At 39.7% G+C, this 21,081-nt stretch overlaps 1 protein-coding gene across 1 annotated transcript in view; it reads right to left on the bottom strand.

Moving 5' to 3' along the window:
- Nucleotides 1-21,081, bottom strand: part of Ca8 (carbonic anhydrase 8) — a 109,193-nt gene that overhangs the window by 20,465 nt on the left and 67,647 nt on the right. The window contains exons 4-8 of the mRNA XM_063258462.1: nt 18,813-18,908; nt 13,774-13,836; nt 12,177-12,225; nt 10,551-10,663; nt 1,410-1,578 (exon numbers count right to left, since the gene is read on the bottom strand). Of these exons, the coding sequence (XP_063114532.1) occupies nt 1,444-1,578; nt 10,551-10,663; nt 12,177-12,225; nt 13,774-13,836; nt 18,813-18,908 (456 nt within the window). The 3' untranslated portion in view covers nt 1,410-1,443. The remainder of the gene's footprint in view (nt 1-1,409; nt 1,579-10,550; nt 10,664-12,176; nt 12,226-13,773; nt 13,837-18,812; nt 18,909-21,081) is intronic.

Here is a 21,081-nt window from a genome sequence, read left to right as displayed (position 1 = left end):
CAGAAAATGAACTTAACTGTCTAATGGAGAAAATAAGAATAAAGAATGGGAATGCAACTGGCTGATGTATAATTTCCATGGTTCTAAGAAACTTCTAATTTGCCTAAAGAGATGCAAAGCATAGCAAATGGTATGGTGGATTCAGAGTAAAATAAAAAGACTTTAACCCTTCATATCTTTGGAATATTGTAGGAAAATAAATACATGAATAGCTACATGGAAGAAAGAATATACAATAAGTGTCATAGTTAAAGAGATGATTGTAGGATCTATGCTGAGAGGGTACTTGACCTGGGCCACGGGACAGCTAGAATTTCAATAGACAAAAGGCAGCATGGGCAATATGGGGAAGCAAATTACATTCAGACGATAAAAAGATAGTTTGGCTACAATCCTGTATAGTAAGAACATGCTACTATAAGCAAGAAAAGTAGATTGGGAACACAAGGTCCAGATGATCATCTTTTAAAATTCCCAAGCCTACTGCCTAGTTCATGGACTGTGATCTCCTTATGGCAAGAGTCTTCTGTCTGTAACCTCCTGGTCCACAGTACCACCCACATCACAGGGGGGTCCACTGCCTCAACAGTTCATCAAATGGCCAGAGCTCTGTCCCACTTCCCCAGGCACCATTCCAGCGGATGCTGTCTTCCACAGCCAGCAAGCTGTTATGGAATGCACCTTGCCCTAGGCATGCATGGGCAACTTACAAAGAAAAGTAATAACTGAGTACACAGTCTTCTCTGTATATTTGGTCTTTTCTATGTTTACAATGTTTCATTTTATTAGTTCCTGAAGAATAAAGACTACATATATTGAAATCAACATATTGAACTCTACAGATTATGTTTCAATCGATAAAATAAGGTAGTCTGTTCAGATAATTATTAAGTGCTGCTCCATTCATCAAACAAACAGCACTTCCATAGTTCAGTTCATGCGAGATCAGCCCTACTTCCCCGATAAATAAGACAATGAGATTTGCATTAGACAAGAGGTTCAGCATGGACCTCACACACTCCTCTCGCCTCGTCCTGGGTGTCCTGGGCTCATCAGACGGTGACTGCTGCAGTTTGAAGGGCAGCACAGTAAACTGCTCACAAGGCCCTTGCACATTCCTGTTTCTCTAAGTCAGTTCCCTTTGTTAAAGAAATCCAGTATTAAAGCAAAACAGACTTACAGAGTGCTCCAGTGGGAAAATATTTTAAATGGATTTTTTTAAACATTGCACAAAGTTAAAATAACCACCTGTCTTGTGATTAATGGAATTTATGAATATGTCATAAACTTTGTTAAAAACAAGCCACACTTCTTTTATTTGAAAATTGGTAGTTTGGCCATCGGAGTAGCACAGGGATGCTCATGTAGTTAACTGTGTCCCTTGTTTCCCTTACTTACTCTATACCTACCCCAAGCAGATGGTCGTGCTACTGCTCTCTGTGCCTACTGGAATGCCGCTCTAATGACCCTGTCACTCAGCGGTTGAGTGGGCCGGAAATTGTCTCCCAATATCCCATCACAGCCTTCCACGAGTTCTGCCCCTTTAACATGTGTCCTCAGCCTTCGAAATTCTTCTATCTGAAAACAAAAACAGAACAAAACACATTATATATGAGACATTAAAGATTTGAATTTTATAAATGACTTAACATACACGTAAATTACAATGATATAAGAAAGAAAACTAAAATTAAGCTTTGACAAGAAAAAAACAGATTTAATTTTTTGAAACCTAAGACCTCAGACAAGGCCCTTTAACAGAAGTAACAGAGTTAGAGAGCAAGAAATCCCTACCATTTCAGGAGGCACAGAAATCTACAGGATTTGATAATGTGAAAATGATTCATACATCCCAGAAAAGTTATGTGTTCTTCTACAACACAAAAATAAAGAGTGAGCAAATGAATATTTTTAAATGCTTGTCCAGTAAGTTTTTAATTAACATATTCTGATAGTGTGATGTTAACACTGATTCGATGTTAGATATGTTTATGCAGCATTCCTCCATCAAGACTTTATCACTTAGACAGCCCTTGGGAGAACACAGGTCCAAAGCACTGATTTTCCAAATGCTTAAGTCCGATTTCCTCTCTTAACTACAGCAATTTTAGGTTTATCCCTCTTTCCCTGGTTGCCTTTCCAATCCTGTGGCTTCCCATCACTATCTACACAAGGCGGTTTCCAGAATCCTGACAAACTTGCATCAGCTGTACTCAAATTTCACTGACTTCCCAAAGAAAACTGAGCCTCTAGAATCTTTAGACTGCTCTTCATGACTTGTGTATTTAAGCAACAAATAAAATATGCCATCAGCATTCTTCAGACTCAGTCCAACTAATTTATTAGTCCATTTACCCACAGGGATCATCTGTTATTTCATTAAAGTGTTATACAATCACAAGAAATAGTCCTTCTTCATTCTTCACACAAAAGGGGGAAACTGAGGCCAGCAAGATGCAGAGCATCTCCCCATCAGCCGGTGAAAGAAGGTTGACAACTGTAAGGCCACCTGCTTATGGGCCAACTCCAGTCACTGCTTTAGAAATTCTAGTCAAATCAGAACAGGCTGTGGCTTGTTACATAACAGGGTACTGAGCAAAAGTGACTTAAACATCATTAACCCACCAGAAGTTCACTGTCTACGTGGAAATAGATTACATCCATAAAAGACCATAATACAACACAGTTGAAGAACTCTTTCCTTCATAAAATAAAAACAATAACTTAGCTAACTCAGGAGTTTCAATGAAAGTCTAGATTTTAGGGGGACCATGAAATCGCGATGTGGAAAGCAAAATCAAAACATGCGTTTTTCTAAGGCAAGTTTCCTGACTCCCAAAGAGTTAAATGCAACAAAATTCTAATTTAATACATTTACATTATGTCAGTACAAAGAAGTGAGGAAAAATTAAATGGTTTGTTGAATTAGAAGCTACTTTACAAAGCTTATCTTTAATCATTTATTTTTGTGTATGTCCAAATACGGATTGATTTCCCTAAACAAGATAAATCTGATCCAGCTGAGATTGTCTTGTTTTTTAATATGCTACATGCTGCACCTGTATAGCAATGCAAGTCAGACACCAAAGAACTGTTTAATCTACAGATGCCTCTTCACTAGACTTTCTTAGTCGGGACTATGGGGAGCAATTATTGCTTGCATCAGCTGGAAAATATCTAGAATACAGGCTTCATGAGAATTCCTTGTTATTGTATGTTTTCACCTTGAAATTTTCCCTACCTGTATGATGGAGCATGAGTATCCTATGCTATTTCAAAAAGAACATGATGGTGAAATCGGGGGCTTTGTATCCATGCCAGTTTCTGTCCTGGCTCTGTATCTGAGACCCAAAGGACTAAATGACATTATTTCTTTAGACCTGTTTCCATGTGTGTGAAACAGAGATGCTGTTAAAAACATTCACAAAGATGGTGTAGAAAGTGAGAATATTCATGAGAATCATTTGGTGTAGTTCCAAGCATATAGGACTGTTCAATAAATACTAGCAATCCATTCACGCAACTTACTTTAGCAGGTGAGACAAACACTGAGCTACAATTGCTAGTGCACCACCTCACAGAGAAAGTTTACAGCCACCTCCTTCACACTCACCTTACACACGACCACAAGTAACACCTGCCGTCAGATGTGAAGCAGAGCAGAGGCAGGGATGCAGAGGAACAGTCAGACAAGAAGCCCAACTTTCTAAATGTACTTTTAGAACTATTGCATTTTTATTGACTTTGAAGCTAGGTTAATTTTGTATTTCTGATTCTAAACTGAAGACATATCCTGCAAGCCCTCGGCCTCAACCTGAAGCACACAGAAAATAAGCTTTGGAAGACAGGACGTAAACCAACAGCCAGCCTCAAAATCACTGAGAAAGCTGAGCTCTCTGAGAAAACTATTTCACAAGAAACACTTTCGTCTGATCACAGCAGCGCTCTGCAGACTTCAAACACTAACAAAATGAAGGAGGAAATGTGTATTCCTGAAATCCAAGTTCTTCTGAAGCGATCACCCATCGAAACCCTTTAATCGCTTCAAATGATTTCAAGCACATATTGAATGAGTCCACTCTGAAACAGGAGGCTGTGATAAACAGACAAATCAGATTCAGGGTAGAAGTCTTCAAAAGATTCAGATTTCAGGACATTACAGACACCTCCATTATTACATACATCTTAACATGTGATTTCATAGACTTGTAAAGTTACTCTCCTTAACTACAGTTAGGACTTAGACAGAGATCCAACACCCCAGGGCACAATCCTCATCTTCTGAAGGAACTGAGTTAAACAGTCACCGATCTCCAAGTTAGAGATGTGCCCCAACTGGGCTAAGACATTTACTTACTTATTTATTTATTTATTCAATCTTTACTCACTCATAAATCAGATGATTCACTAAAATTCAGTTTTAAAACTGCTTACTTTATGAATGTCCCCAAAGGGCTAATTTCCATAGCTTGCAAAATGCTGAAAATTAACTTAATAGGAATTGTCAAATTCTTAGAACCATCTTCAATTCTTAGAACCATCTTCTAACGGACTTCCTTGCAGTATCTATCGTATGCTATCATGTTAAGAGAAATACAGAGCAGAAAAATTAGTGTCACCTATTTATTCGTCTGTCTGTGGACATTTAGGTATTTCCACGTATTTCCATGCTAGGCAGTGAACATGGGGGGCGGGGATCTCTCTTCAAAATACTGACTTCAGTTCCTCTGGCTCTATACTCAAAAAATGGAAAAAAGCCAAATATAGGAAGACAAATACTGTGTGATCTCATTTATATTCTGAAATATTCAAATTCACAGAAGCAGTGGTTGCTAGGAGCTGGGGAGTGGAAATGAGATAAATGTTCAGTTTCAGTTTTGCAATATAAACAGATTCTACAGTTACATTACACAGCATAGTACCGACAGCTAAGGATACTGGATTGTGTACTTAAAAGTGCTAAGGGATATGTCTTCTCTAAAGTATTCTTATCAAAATACTTGTAATAATAAGTAAGGAAGAAAACTTTGGAAGGTAATAGACTGTAACTTTGATGGCAGCACTGTTTTTACAGGTGTACACTGTTCTTACCACACAAAGTTCTACAAATCCATAAAAGCAGCACGTTTTGAGAGGAGTCTCCCAGGAGAGAAAACTGTCTCTTTGAGTTTTCCAGTACAAGAGTTCTAGCAGTGTGGCTAGTACAATCTAAGACATCTTGAGGTATAGAACACACTCTAGAGCCAAAGGCTTAGTAGGAACATAAGAATGTAAAAATCTCATGAACGATTTTTACACTGATTACATTTAAAATGACAGTATTAAACATAAACTGGGCTAAATACACTATTTGAAAAATTGTTACCGTCTTTCTTATTTTTGCATTATGAAATCTAAGAAATTCAGCTTTACACACGACATTACACGACATTAGCATTGAACAGGGCTGGTCCAGAGCTACCTTTCATGGTCATCTTTAACCTTAATATCCTGAGATTACAGCACAGATCAAAATTATGGTGGGGATGATAAAAGGAGGTGTGAAACATGAAGCAGCTCTCCAAGTGTGCCCCCAGAACAGAAGTGAAGTTTGCCAGCTGCCACTCCACACCCAGAGAGTCAGCATCTCCAGGGGGAGAGCCCAGCAATCTAGGTTCTAACCCCAGACCCTCCAGGGTTCTGAGGCACACTCATGTTTAATCATACCAGAACACCTGGAACTTGGTAATTTATGAAGAAAAGAAGCCCAGTTTCTCACAGGGATCTAGATTCCGGGGATTCAAAGAGTGCGAGGTTGGTGTCTGGCATGGATCTTCACATGGCAGAAGGTAGAGGGTACACAAGAAAGTCTGCTGTATGTTGGAAACTTCTTTTACAAGGGCCTTAATTTTACTAAACAACAAAGAGCCTCCTACCCTAACTACCCCTTCAAGATGCCATCTCTTAATACTATCATGTTGGCAATGCTTAGATTTTGGGGAAAAAAATCTTCACATCACAGCCATGGAAACAGATAAAAATCTGCAACCAACATTTCAAATCATCTGAAATAATTTTCAAATATGACCATACTGTTCCTCTATGGCAACTTAATCTTTAGAACAACAGCCTCTTCAATCCCAAATGGAGCACAGAGAGCCTTTAGAAATTTTCTGTGGTTCTGAGTGATAAAACTTCTGTTATGGCTTGCATCTGTGTGTCCCTGAAAAGCCTCACGTATTCACAGCTGGGGCTGTCAGGAGGTGACTGGATCATGGGGGAATGATAATCATCAATGGATTATGCAAACTGATCAGTTTGCAGCTACCTGTGATGTTGGGGAGTGAGGCCTGCTTGGAGGAGGTGGGTCACAGGGCCCTGACCTGAGAAGATTCATCTCCCTCCTTCCTTCCTTGATGACTCTCTGGTGCTTGCTGCCATTACATGGATTGTTTCTCCTCTGCTATGCACCTCTGCCATGCTGCCTTGCTTGGAGCCAGCTAACCATAGGCTGAGTCCTCTGCAACTGTGGACCAAAATAAACTTTTCCTCTTTGCTTGTGTCCAGTAGTCTGTTTCCGTCATGAAAAGTGACTCAGATAACTTCCTTGGCTCTCAGTCCTGGAGATGTAGCTCAGTGATACAGCAGATGATTAACATGCGCAAAGCCCTGGGTGGGTTCTTCAGCACCAAAAACACAGAAGAATAAAGAAGGAATGGGAGGAGGAGGAGGAAAAGAAGAAGAAGAGGAAGAAGAGAGAACAGGAGGAGGGAAAGAAGAAGCAGCAGAGGAGGAAGAGAAGATAAGGAAGGGAAGAGGAACAGGAAGATGACAACGTCTATGGCAACGACACATTACTAGATTCTTGGAATCCAGGCCCAACACACACCATGCTAACTCAGACTGTCAGGTCTAGGAAAAGTTTCACTGTTCAACCCGCAATGAGATGGGGAGGAGACCGAATATGAGATGGGGAGGAGACGAGGAGAAGGCCAGACTGAGAAGGAAAAACTTTAACCAGCTTTCAGGATTCTAAGAGACCTCTGTTCCCATATGGAAACATACTATACATATTGATACTCTCGTTTCACTGGTGTCACTTTAAATTGAAAGAGAAAAGTCAGAGACAGTTAATATGAACATGTGGAAAAACAAGAAACTGAAACAAAAGCAAAAAAGAAATACAGAAAAAGATGGGGAGGAGGTAGGAGAAGGAAAGTAAAAAATGATCATTTCATCTCTGGGTATGTATGTATACACATATTTGTTCAGATGCCACTGTATCATAACATGTTCTATAAATTTCTAGGATTGATATTTGTTCACATTTTAATGAGTGTGAAATTAAAACATGTCTGAAAATTTCTGTTGTTAGACTTGATGGAGCTTGGTATTTTTCTACTGTTCTTAAAAAATCTTATTTTTAAGCAAAAATCCAATTGAAAAAAATTTTATTGCTGACTTCCTAGTACTCTGACCACTATTTACCTGAAAGCTATTTATGCATAGAATTTAAAAAGAAAATTGCACTCATTCAAATTATGCAATCGTCTTTTCCACCCTAGCATAGAGTATTCTAACCTGGAAGAATATGAGAAGTGTAACTAACCACAGTTCCCAGTCCCATATTCTAGAGTTCTCAGCACTCAGGAGAATACAAGCGCTCCACCACGGACCTAAGTGTACTGCCATGGAACTCTAGTACTGCTTAAATCCAAGACTCTGTTCGTTTAGTAAGAAAGAATTGTGGTTAGAACATTTTCTTCAATGTTGCTACTGCCGACACTCATTCTATGTTAGGTAACGCATTTCAAGAGTCCATAATAATCCAGCAGCATGATTACATCTGCCACTCCTATAATATAGAAGAAAACAGATTTTTCTTAAACTCAATCCAAAGTTTTCTATTTTCTCAATTTACTCAGCTCTGTGGAGACTCCACTTGCCACTCACTATTCCTTTAGTTATTTTGTGCACCAATCCTCCCCTTCCCTTTCTCTTTCCCCTTTGTAAGTGGGATAATACTATGCCTCTTGATTTTTCTTGATATAGAAAGATTCTAGCATTGTGTCCGCTCCCTTTGGGTCCCATCATTTTTATTAGTACCTTTTTTTTTTTTACTGCTCTCTCTGGATCGCTTCTATTTTTGCTGAACTTATACGAACAGCACCAACTGAAGCCTTCAGAACAAGAGCAGACTGACTTACACTCTCCTAAGAGCATATATTTTTCTAAATCACTCTAAATTGCATTTTAATCTACAAAACCATGCACTTTTGTGCATGCATGTGTCTGAATTTAACACTGCTGCCCTATGCAAAGATGCTGCAGTGGTGCTGTATGCAGGTGACACCTAAACCATTTTTGAAAGATTACAGATAACTGGAAAGTCATCTCTTTTAAGGATGGTGGAGATTTTCCCTTCTAATACACACTACTTTGGCTTTGGCTTTCCTTAAGGAAGATACTATTTATATCCCCAGAGTCAAGAAATGTGACTTAGGGGCTGGGGATTTAGCTCAGCGGCATAAGCGCCTGCCTTCAAGCAGGCAGTCGTGAGTTCAATCCCTGGTACCGATAAAAATGAAAAAGACAAAAAAAAAAAAAAAAAAAAAGAAATGTGACTTAGTTAAAGTTGGATACTGGCTAGTGGAAGACTACAAAACTAGATTCCCTTTGAAACCAGAGAGTCTCAAAGGAGTAATGCTTTCTCTCTGAATCTTAGTCACCAGCCAACTTGGTGACAGAATATTATATCATATCTACAGGACATCACAAAACATTCTCCACAGACTCCAACATTAACATTGCCACTACCATGCTGACAAGCAATTCCTCGTGAAACTCTAGGTGGATCAGATAATTTGTAGGACTCAATAACGTTATGCCTAACTGACTTTCAATGAATTGAAAAATCTGTTGTGGTTATAAAAGGAAATCTCATTTTCCAATAAGAGATTTGATCTCTTCTAGAGAAGTACCCCTTGATAAAGTAATGCTGACAAATATTACCTCTGACACTCAGCTACTGAACATGAATCTCAAGTCTAAGACCTGTCTCTGCTGTTAAACTCACACTTTTCATCCTTTAACTGAACGTTTGAAAATCTGGTATCATGATCCTTTCTTCTCCCCTTGAAATGAGTCTCTCCTTCAGCATCAAGATGCTCACCCACTTTTTCACTTTGCAGTGTCCTGAACCATTACAACCCACAGAGCTGCCATTCCCATTTCCAAGCCTACTTCTTCTCTCCCTAAAGATCTCCTCTTCTGCACCTCTGGCCTCACCCGCCACCTGTGGACGACATCCTTCTTGGATGTCTACAGCCATGAACATGACTCTTCACTGATTTCCTATCACACTTTAGAGTGACACATCTAGGGAGTAACCTGGAGGTCCCCCTGTGAAATCGCACCTATCTTAGCAGCTGTGTACTCTGCTTCTACTTCTTTACTACTTCTAAAGTCACTTCTCTTCTTCATTTCACAGCCTCATCTCGGACTCGGATCTTCACATCGCTGCTACAGTTGAAACCTGGTCACATATCTCTCCGCGATGACAGGAATAATTCTTTGCCTCTTTGGGAGAAAGTTCACCCTTCACAGTGCAGCATGGCACCAGGCCCAGGGGCAAGTCAGACTCCTGTTCCTTCCCCAACCTCATCTCTCGTGACAAGCACTTTACACTATGTGCATTCTTCAGACGCACTCTGCCTTCTCTGGCCTCTGGGACTCTGGACCCTTTTCCCTGTGGCCAACATCACTTCTTCCCAAATTACGGCACAATGGTAACAGCTACTAGCTGATGTGCTCCGGAAGTTAAGATAAATGACCTTTAACTTCTTGAGCATGAAGTTAAAATACAACTGCCAGCTTCAACATTAGTTAATACACTGCATATTGTAATCTTAGGAGTAGTTGTTCAGCTTACAAGATCCAGGCATAGGAAACAATCAAACAGTGTGAGACAAAACTGCCTCCCTATATGGCCCACACTGGTCCCCACTGAATGCAAAGGCTCCCACTTCAGTCTCACAAGTGACTGGAACTACCAGGCAGCCGCATCACACCAGCTTCCCTTAGCATTTACAATGCCTGTGCGAAGCCCCAAACCTCAGGGTGTGGCCACGTACAACCAAACCACAGCCCTCAACACTCCAGGGTCTGTCTTCTAGCTCCACTGCCCATTCCACTGCATTTCTGTGCCCACCACAGAACTGTTAGGGAGCCCTGTGTGTCTTAGAGAAATACCAGCATTCTCACTTTCCTTCTAGACCCATCTTTCCCATACCTGGGAAAACTTACATGAAGGAGTAACTTAGACCATCAGACAGTTTAGTGGTTTCCGTGACTTCCACTTACTCCGTAAAATCTAAGCTTTAAACTGCGTATCATAAATGAGCACTGGGGCTTGTTCAATCCTGATCTTTCCATTGCTTCCACTGGCTCAAGACATTTAACTTTCATTTGAAAGGGAACCAAAACAGAAACAGACATTTTCTTCCTACAGAAACAATATCTAACCTTTAACTCAGAACTGCGCTCTGAAAGATCTGAAAGAGCACACTCACCTGTAGCTGGGATATGGTCAGAGGGTAGCGGAACAGTATCCAGGTGACCCCTTCACTGCAGGGCGGGATAGTGAGCGAGCCATCGTAGACCCAGTAATCTCGAAGCAGAGGGTCTGGGCAGCCATGTGGACGTGTGATGAAAGGCAATTTAATTAGCAGCAATCTGGGAGACTCCCACAGGTTTCCAAATTACAACTGTACAAATGACTCTTCTCAGAGGGATATCATGTTTACATTACAGCTTCACTTAACTATTCTCAAACTATTCCTCATGGAAAAAAATGTGTGAAAAATAGTACAAATCTTCGTCCTCTTAAAGTGATCTCTATCAATGGGCTCCTATGCACATCTATGAAGTTTAATTACTTTGTAAGAATATATTCATCTTTTGTGGTTTTGTTTTTATTTTACTAGAGGATTTGCCTCACTGATTAATGCCTAATATTTATTGAACTGCTTGCCAGGTATCATTTGAACATTACACATTAATTCATTTAATCACCACAAATTAATGAGGTAGATGTTATTACTCACTTCCTTTTATAGATGAGGAAAATGAATCACACAGAAGTTAGCAAACTGCCTAAGTCCACTCATAGGATAGCACAGAGCCACAGTGTGAACCTAGGAAGTCTGACTTCAAAGCGCGCGCATGCGCGCGCGCGCACACACACACACACATGCACGCACGCATACACACTTTTGGCAGGAGGGTTTTATTATGTAATTCAGGCTGGCCTGAACTGACTGCATAAGCCAAGCTGGCCTTGAAACTGTGTCAATTCTCTTGCCTCAGCTTCTGGAGCGCTAGAACTTTAGCCACTACACAAGGCCAAAGACTATATTTTTAACATTTTTGGTTCTAGCTGCCTCTTCTTCAGCAAAATATGAAAATCATAACATGATAAGACAAAATAAATTATCTTATGCAATCATTTAGCTCTGCACTAGAGGATTTCATGATTAAATACAATGGGTAAATGTTTTGCATACGACAGAAATTAACTGATTTACAAGCAAATATACACAGGGTAATATACAATGTATCAGCCTATTCCTTTTTGTTTGAAGCATATGAAACGGGACATCATTTAGGCAGAGAATGTGAACAAAAAATTTATATAAAACTACCTCGAGGGTTGGGAATTTAGCGGCACAGTGCCTGCCTGGCAAGTGCAAGGTCCTGAGTTCGATTCCCAGAACAACAACAACAACAACAACCATAAAAAACTACCTTGAACTCCAAATCACAATGTATTTTATATACAATTATTACCTGTCATAATCACAATTACAATAGTATCTAAACAAATAATAGTCTATAAATTCTTAGAAAACTGTATATAAAGTTTATTTCACGCTAGAGGTTAACAAAACAAAATCAACCTTAGAGGTATATCAAGTTATTTATTATGCTGGTACTTTAGAAAGAACAATTTTTACAGATGACAATCCTAGCAGCAAAGTATTTCTTTATTGGAAACAAAAAGTTTACTATTTAGAATACTCTGAAACTAATACTTGCAACAGAAAATATAAATTATAAAGAAACTTTACTAATTATACATTCTGAAAAAAGAAGTACAATTATATCCGTAGTTAAAACTCAATCAGAGAAATGTTTACCTGGTAGTAAAGTGTTAGGATTAAAACAGGGTATTGTTTTGGACTTCCCCTGAAAACGAAAAAAAATTTACTCCACGTTAATGTAAAACTTACAAGTTTTTAAATAAATTCTAGCACTAAATATCTAGACTGAAATCTTTTTTGGAACAGTCTTATCAAGTACCCTAGGTTTATAGCTGTATCATACTGTTTTCCTTATTAGAGCAAAATTGCTAGTTTCCAACAATTACTACTCTAAGCATGGCTATTTTTTTTTTTTTTAGCAGTACCAGGGAACTCATGACCGCCTGCTTGCAAGGCAGGTGCTTATGCCGCTGAGCTAAATCCCCAGCCCCATGGCTATTTTCTTTACAATTGTAATTCCATTTCCCCTAGAATTTCCAAAGTGGAATTTATGATTGGTGTGCATCCCTTCTGCATCAACAGTTTTTCTCCTTGTAGCACACTCATACCCAAGACTTGAGCTGAACAGCTGTGTACCACACTCGAACTCTGACTGAGGGCAATCTTACCAAATGATTTTCTCTCACCAGCCTCGATTTCAGCTCTTCCCTCTTCAGCTTTATAACCTGGCTCCCAAATTTGTCCTTTTGTGCCACTGAATGTAGTAATTCATCCTTAGTACGTACTCTGGGTATTCTCATCCAGAAACGAAGATCAGAAACTCAGATATGAATGTTCTACAGAGAACAAAACCACTCACCTACCCTCGGACTAACAGGTTCAACTTCATATGGACCCAGAAGGTTCTACTTATAAGAGCTCAGATTCTCAGCAATGACAGGCCATATCACTGCAGGATCACACAGATCTAAATCTCCTTCTCTGGGGTAGTACCTTAAAAATTATGTATACTTTCCCTATTATTGTTATTATCATTAAGCATAAATACTTTGGCTCACAACATTGTATTGGTTTAGTTTCCAAAATTTTGCCACAATAAGTGAGCCAGACAGATAAACTCTGCAGGCCTGGCCTGGTCAAAACAATGATATTCTAAATACCATCTGTTTTCAAGAACAGCTCTTGGCTGACTCTCAGAAAATAACTCCAGAAAACACTGGAATACTCTACCCCATAAGTGTGTTTTCTGTCCCTGAGGCCTTGGGCCATGATGTATTTTTGGTGATGTTGTATGCCTGTCCTTGAACTACGATGCACCAGGTTTACCAGGCAGATTTATCCTGATGATGAGATTCAGGGGTGCCCACTCCTGAAAGACTGTGGAGGAGGAGCCGAAGGCATTTAGGCAGGTACAACACACAGGCATGAATGATCTCAGATGGAATTTCCACACATCAAGTCTTGGGTGCCAACATTTCACAGGCACCATGACAGGGCACTGATGTGAGAACCGGGTCATCCCCCGACACCCTGCTGCACCTGGAAGCTTACTCTGGGTTTCCCCAGAAGCAGTGCCACACACCTTTCCCTTCTGCTGACTTTTGATCTGTAACCTTGGATTGTGAAAAACTGTAAGCCACCATAGTATGGTGGCTTTTCTGAGTCCTGCAGATTCTTCTAGAGAGTCATCAAGCCTGAAGGTGGTCTCAGGGACCTCTCACAAAATATGCTTCTGTTTTCAACACTGACTTACCTTATACTGGATATCCTGGAGGATCTCAGTCACAGCCTTGAGGCCAACATGCTCCTTCCCTATCTGAAACATAAAGCATCAGCCACAAACAGCATTTTTAATGCTTAGCTTTTACTCAAAATGACCACCAGAGCCAAAGTTCCAGACCACCTGAATGTATTTCTTGGGAAATTAAATGACCTTTCTGATGACAGCCAGGTCAATATCTATAAAGGTAAAGTTGTAACAGTTAGTACAATAAAGTATTAGCCATGACACCCAAGAACCTATTCTAAAATAATCTTGCCCCTTACGAATAGTACTCACTATACCTTATATTACGTACCAAACCATAAAGGACTGGTATATCAAAATATCAAGGATATTTTTTAATTAAAACTACTCAGGACATGTTCACAATCTTGTAGTCTTGCCACTGGCATTAACAAATTGTTGTTATAAATAAGGTTAAATTAAAATTTTTTTATTAACTCAGCAAAATTATGTTGATTTCACATGTTAAAGTTACCAAAATCAAGATATTTCTCAAAAATCACAGGTAATAATTTTTAAATTAAGTTTATGGGAATACATTAGTATACATAATGTACACATTCATCATAGGGAATGTGATGGGTGCATGATATACTTTCATTTTTTCTATCCTCCTGCCCTTCCTTCAATCCTTCTCCTCCTTCTTTATGAAAGCTTTCTTTCCATTTTTCCCTTTTTTCTCATCTTTTCCTTTCTTTCCTTTCCCCCTCCCTAGCTCTCCTTTCCACTGGAACATTCTTTTCCCTATTTTACTTATTACACATTTTGGTATGACTAGTAACCCATAACTCTCTTTTAATTCTTAAATAAATAAGAATATGGTATCATGGGAAGTGACGGAAAGTCAAGATGAAAAGAGTGTACTGATCTAAGAGTAAGTAGGCAAAACCTTGCCAAACACTGGGGTCCACTCGAGAGTACTGTTGTATTCCCAACAGAATGGGAAACCATGAAAGGACTGTAAGCCACAATGCATCCACGTATGCCTTTCATAGCCTTTTAATTTAAAATATTACATTTTTTAGAGTACAAAGTTCTCCAAAGAAACTTGAGACTTGAAAATTTGTTCTGTTTAGCATTCTTGAGCTTTAAATCTTAACTACTATCCGATCCCCACTTCTTAATCAACTCCGAATGGCCCATGACAATGGGAAAGTGTAAAAGCATCCATTACTTGAAGTAGATAATTACTACTGCTCTTAGCTTTTGCTCTCCTCATGCAAGGGGATAGAGCAACCGTCAGCATACACAGGTTCTCCAGTTTTCTCAATTTTATCCAGCTGTGAAGCACACGGGGGAAAAAAGATAGGAAAAATGTAAGATAGGCCAATTGGTTCATTGTAATTGGGAGTTTTGCAATTTTCTGGATGTTTCCATTCCTGAAATAGACTCTAAAACAAAAACGTAATCTTCTGAAGTTAAAAAAAAAAAAAAAAAATCTACTACAAATGTACCCATGTGAGAATACAAGCCTGGATCTCTTTGGAGATCTCAACTTAAGGAGAAACGAAATCTTCTTGCCTTAGAAGTTTAACCGAAAGATCACATTTGGAGCCTGAAAGTTTAGTTTGGTCTTTTTCTATTTCGTGCACCTGCTGGAGATTCCACTGTCTAGACAGAGTTCACATCTGAACACTGAAAGGCCACATCACAGAGAGGTTTAGAAAAGAACTCCCTGCATTAGGTTGCCAGGATTCTAGTCTGGATTCACATCCCAACTCTGCCACTTTTAACTGAGTGATCCTGGGCAAGTTTACTTACACATTACGTTCCTCCTCGTCTACACAACAGGGAGAATAAAGTGATTGTTGAAGAAAGACTGAGTCAGACAGAACTCAGAACAGTGAATCTGTCACTTCCTTTCCTGAAGAGGCGATAACTATCAACACTCAAGGGTAGATGATGGTCCTCACACCCAGTTACTGAAATCAAGCAGCAGTCAAGGCAAAGACACAAGTTGGTGCCAAGAATCCACCAAGATAACGAAGCCCATTAATGTCTTACCGCTGAGCTCTGGTACCCTTCACCACTACCAAAAATGCAAATCACTCCGGCCAGTTCTGGAATTTCAGCCCTGTTCCACTGTACTTTTTTTACTTCTAACTCACTCTCGCTTTGTTTTCCTCTCTGCTGCCAGAACACAGAATGATCACATGACTTCACTGACCCTCCCACCACCTTTCGGTCTATGCAGAGCCCTGCAGATCTGTCCCGGGCCACATCTCTTTCAGGCCCATTCAGGAGACACCAGGTAGTCTCCAGGGGAGAATGACAGATGCAGCCATCTGATAGGCTGGCCCACATGCACAGGCTGTCCTCTGAGTGGACTCTCCTTGTCACTTACTAACTCAGCTGCTCCAAAGCATCACCCCCTACTGTCATCCCACAGGGTTAAGCATCTTTGTAGATGGCCTGTCCTGTTCCTGGCTTAAATGTCTTCACCTCTCAGTCCACAGCCTTTAGCTCTACTCCTCTTCAGTTCCAATCCTGTGACCACACCCTCCCTGAATTTGCTTTCAGTTTGAAAACTTCAACTCGCAAACACCATTCTCTCTTACCATTCTTCCTCACTATGCAACTCTCTTCTCTACTCTGTTGCTCTTTTTTCTTTTACCCATCATCAGGAGCCCTAATGGCTTGGTCTTTTTTCTTGTCCTGGCTAGACTAAAGAATATCACGCCCACCTTTCTGGAATCTTCATTCTGTTTATTCTCCTACATCATCTGCATTGGGATAGATCAACACTGTAATACGTTAGAATGTTCCACTGCTCTCCAGAACGATCCACACTGATCACTGTCCTGCACATTTGGACGTCCAGCCTCCAGGGGATCTGCCTGTCTGACAGCCATGTCTATCATCGTCGTTCCTTCCTGACTACACCAAGCTCAACCACACATCCACACATCCATGTCTTCCTTGCTTTGTAAATGTATGTCTCTGGGGTCCGAAGGTCATCTGAGGTGAACTCCCTTAATTTCCTGCCTTTCTTCACTTTGTGCACACCTTTCCTGCTGGCTCTCTATTCCAGAGAAAGGGCAGAGCTCTCCTCTCAAGGCAGTCCATCTGTATGAGCTCAGTATCTCATGCTTTCTTATCTTCCTCTGGGACTTCTCTATACGAGCCATCCTTCTCTTTTCAAGACTTGTAAACTCTGCTTACACTGGCTCTTCTTGCACAGATTAAAAACACAAAATCTCAGGTCTCAAAATCACAACTGGTTCCTGCCAGTTCTGTCATTGCTCCCTCCAGTCAGACTTCTGGGAAGATCAGTCCACATCCAGCTGCCTCTCTCGGACCCAAGAGCAGCCCCTGGAGTGGGCTTGGCTCCCTCCTCCCGGCTTCATCTAACAGCTTCTTCATTTTGTAACGGTTTTTTCTCACAGTTTCTGTCATGTATTACTGTCTCCTCAGAATAACCTGAGTTCTTCCTCATAGCAAACACAGAGGAAATGCTTATCAGACACAGCCTGTTCCTGAAGCAGTGACACTAGATCCAAGGCTGGGTTCTTAGTGCTGGGTACTAAGTGTCTGGGTCACCGATACACATGAAGAACCAGCAAGTGGAAACAGTGAGTTATGTTTCACCCGGTCCACAAATACTGATTTTCAATTCCAAAGATGAAACTAACCTGCTATGTTTCAGTCTACATATTTATTTTTACTTTATTTTATTCTTAATATGGAAATATTGCCTCCTATCCCCACAGCTTCTCAAATTTAATTACCTGTTAATTTTTCAGGTTATAAAAGTAATCTTTAAAAATGATTTCTCTAGTAGACTAGGGATAATCAAAATGTACAATTGAAAACGTTGCATCAATATTTTGATTCCATTCTATTTACTTAAGACAATTATAACGGAAGAAATGTAGGGTCACGTCCATGAAACTAACAGGGAGAAGACTCATTTAAAAATGTTAAAGATTTGCTTTCAAATTCTGTAGCATGTGTCATACTTTGTAGATTCTGCTTTTAAAATATTAAAGAGGCTAAAACCAGATGGCTACTTTCACTTGTATCAATAAAACAAACACCTTATAGCTATAGATACAATTGTGCAATTAATAATATTTTCAATACAAATGCTACAAAGAAGCCCACTGCCCAACTCTTTTTGAAAAATTAACAAAAGACCACCGGGTTCATGTTACTGTTCTAATCCAACGTCACTGAAGAGGTAGTCAGACACCACTGGGAGATGGAGTTTTGGTTTTCAGGTTCGAGTGCTAATATTATATTGCTGTACCTACAAACAATTACCTGACCTCTCTGGTCTCTGCCTTCTCTTTTATAAGACCACAGGGCAGAGATGGAGTGATAAAATTTCCAGAGTATCTTTCAGCTTTAAATCCTTTACCTCATCAAGTAGATGATAAGACCACGTTTTAAACATTCACCTTAAGAATGGGATGAAATTTTTATCTTTGTAAGCATATAGTCAACTCTAGTATGTTCAACTAAATTTTCGTAATATTCTTTGCCTAGCCCCAAGCTCAAATCTAAGTTTCATATTGGTTAAATCTACCATGGACTTTGACAGTCTTTTTTTAATCCGTGTTTTCTGTAAGGAATTTCAAATCTTCTTGGAAAGGAAATTATTAACAACAAAGAGCTAATGTTATCCCCTACATGATAATATTCATGATTTTTTCTTAGATTTTGCAGTAAGCCAAAGTCTAAAAACATTTTCTGAAAAAATTTTTCTTAAACACAATGAACTCTGCCTTCAGGAGGCATTTTCTAAATGATTTCTTCAAAGACACTGAATACCTCTCTGAAGCAAATTTCTAATAAGTAAATGAACCATTTTCTGCTAACAAATAAGGCTGAACCTTCATGAACTACAGAGATCAAGTTGTCCATTTTTAAGTTACCAGTGATCTCTGCGTATGCATATAATTTCACCTCTAAGTACTCAAATTGAGAGAACCAAAAGTGTTTTACAAAAATGCCTTAGAAAATAGGCATCTCTAAACAATTCCACACCGCAGCAGAGCGCTTACCTGCACGAACAGGGCGATGATGGCGATGCCGTGAGGCTTCCCCACAGCCTCATCCACGCTGCCGAACAGGGTGGAGTTCCAGTGGATCAGGTGCAGCTGTGGGAAAACACACAGACCACTGGACTCAGTGCAATGCATCACCGGGGCCTTGCAGTCTATACGGCTCATAGGCACAAGAGAGTTAGAGGCACGCAGAGACTTCCTCGGAGTTCTTTATTTCTAACAGAAAGCCATGGATCCCTGCCTCCTAAGTTTAGACTCAAGGGCCTCACAGATTTCGTACTGATTATTTGTCGCTCAGTGGGAGGCTCCAGATCTCAGCGGGACCACACACAGCCGGGTCTGGACACCAACACCAGAACGCATACCAAAGGACTAGGGCCACAAAAACAAGTTCTTCACATCGGTTACGTTCAGCAGAAAATGCACAGTCAGTCTCAAAGCCTCCTGTTTCCACTCTTACAAATATCCACGGACATCATACTACTAAAAATGCTCCATTTTTAAAGCCAGAGGAAAATAACGAATGCTGCTGTGAATCCCTAAAATAAGGTCATTTCCCTCCTGCACTAGAGATGGAAGGTTATCTGTGAAGAAAAGACAAACAGTGCCCAAAGGAGTCCCTGACTTCTAGTCTCACGAAGCTTTGCGGCTCTCAAGTTTATCTGGAATATGCGCTTGCTCCTACAGCACTGATAAACACAGAAAGCCAAATTAAGTTGCTCCATTAAGAATCAAATGGCGACTGAGGTTCCTAGATGACAGTAGCCAGTTGAAACTTTCTGCCCACAATGCTGTCTTCCTGATAACAGCTTTTAATCAAGTAAAATACTTACAACTTTAAAACAATTTAAAATTTAAAACAATGTAAAATTTACTTTCCAATTCAACAGAACAGAAAAATTCAATCACTAGGTATTTTAGGATCTATACGAAAATATTTTTTTAAATATCATTCAGACTACTAAAAACTTGAATTTTTTCCCCACTGAATTCATTCAAGCAGAATCTGAGATTATAAAACTGACCACTAGAGGGAGATAATAAAATTAAGACTATAAATACAACCTCAGGCAAGAACACAAATATAACCTCAAGACAAAAATGTAACCTAGGACAGGCAGTAAAACATTCCTGTGTACTGTATCCAACCAGTAAATTCAACTGTCAAGGCACCACCTTTAAGAAAACAATGTTCTACAATCTCTCAATTAATAATAATAGCCTCATTGTAATCATTCCTTCACTGGCCAAAGCAATTTCACAGAAGACCAGTGGCACAGATAAAAACACTGCTTTTGTAAATCAACAAAAAAGGTCAAAGCCCAAGGTTGACTATTTTTATTCAAAAAATCACAAGTCAAACTTAACATTGTTCTTACTCCTCACAGATTACGAGGCAGTTTATCAAAATTAAAAATTAACAACACAGCACTTTTTCCCCCACTCCTTGCAATTCTGTATCATTTGTACTTTCTCACATATTTTGTATTTTAAAAACCTGAAGACCTGACTCCTTCAGTTCATACTCTGCCTGGTAACATATGCATAATTCAAAGAGTACAGCACGGGAAGGAGACAGACTGTGTTAGAGAAAGCTAAAACATCATCTGGTCAAGCTCAACACCAACAGAGACTAGTCAGGTTGACAGGAGATTAAAAGGGCACTCTGCCTCTGTTTCCCCCAATAACCCATAAATACAACCTAATCTTGGGGGGAAAATTGACGAAGTTCAGTGAGGAGAATTCTACAAAAGACCTACTACTCTTCAGAAACTCAAGAGGTCATCAGGAGCAAGGAAAGCCCAAAAAAAGTCACAGACAAGGAGCACCCGAGTAGACAGGAGCACTAACTGTAACGTGATGTCATGGACAAGATCCTGAAACCCAAGGAGGACATTAGATAAAAATTAAGGTTACATAAATAAAATACAGATTTAATAATGTATCAGTATCGGTCCATTAATTGTAACAAATGTACTTTGTCAATGCAAGATGTTAATAGGAAAAGTTGAGTGTGGAATCTATGGGAATTTTCTGTGCTGGCTTCACAATTTTTCTGTAAACCTAAAACTGCTCTACAATTGTCAACTTTTAAAAAGAAGAGAAATGAAAAAAATTTATTGAAATACTGGCACTTCAGCCAACCTAAGCTAAAAAGGGTGGCAAAAGCTCATCGGTCTCTGCAGCCCCCAGGCATCTATCACTACAATTCAAAGCCAAGCAGCGAGAGACCCTCGGCCTCATGCCCTTCTTGCAGTCTGAGACC

This window comes from Cavia porcellus, unplaced genomic scaffold (genome assembly GCF_034190915.1).
Source record: "Cavia porcellus strain 051 isolate PalLab524CR breed Dunkin Hartley unplaced genomic scaffold, mCavPor4.1 scaffold_11, whole genome shotgun sequence".
NCBI lineage: Eukaryota > Metazoa > Chordata > Mammalia > Rodentia > Caviidae > Cavia > Cavia porcellus.
Note: the sequence above shows the minus strand (reverse complement) of the source record. Positions and strands in the feature narration are given on the sequence as shown.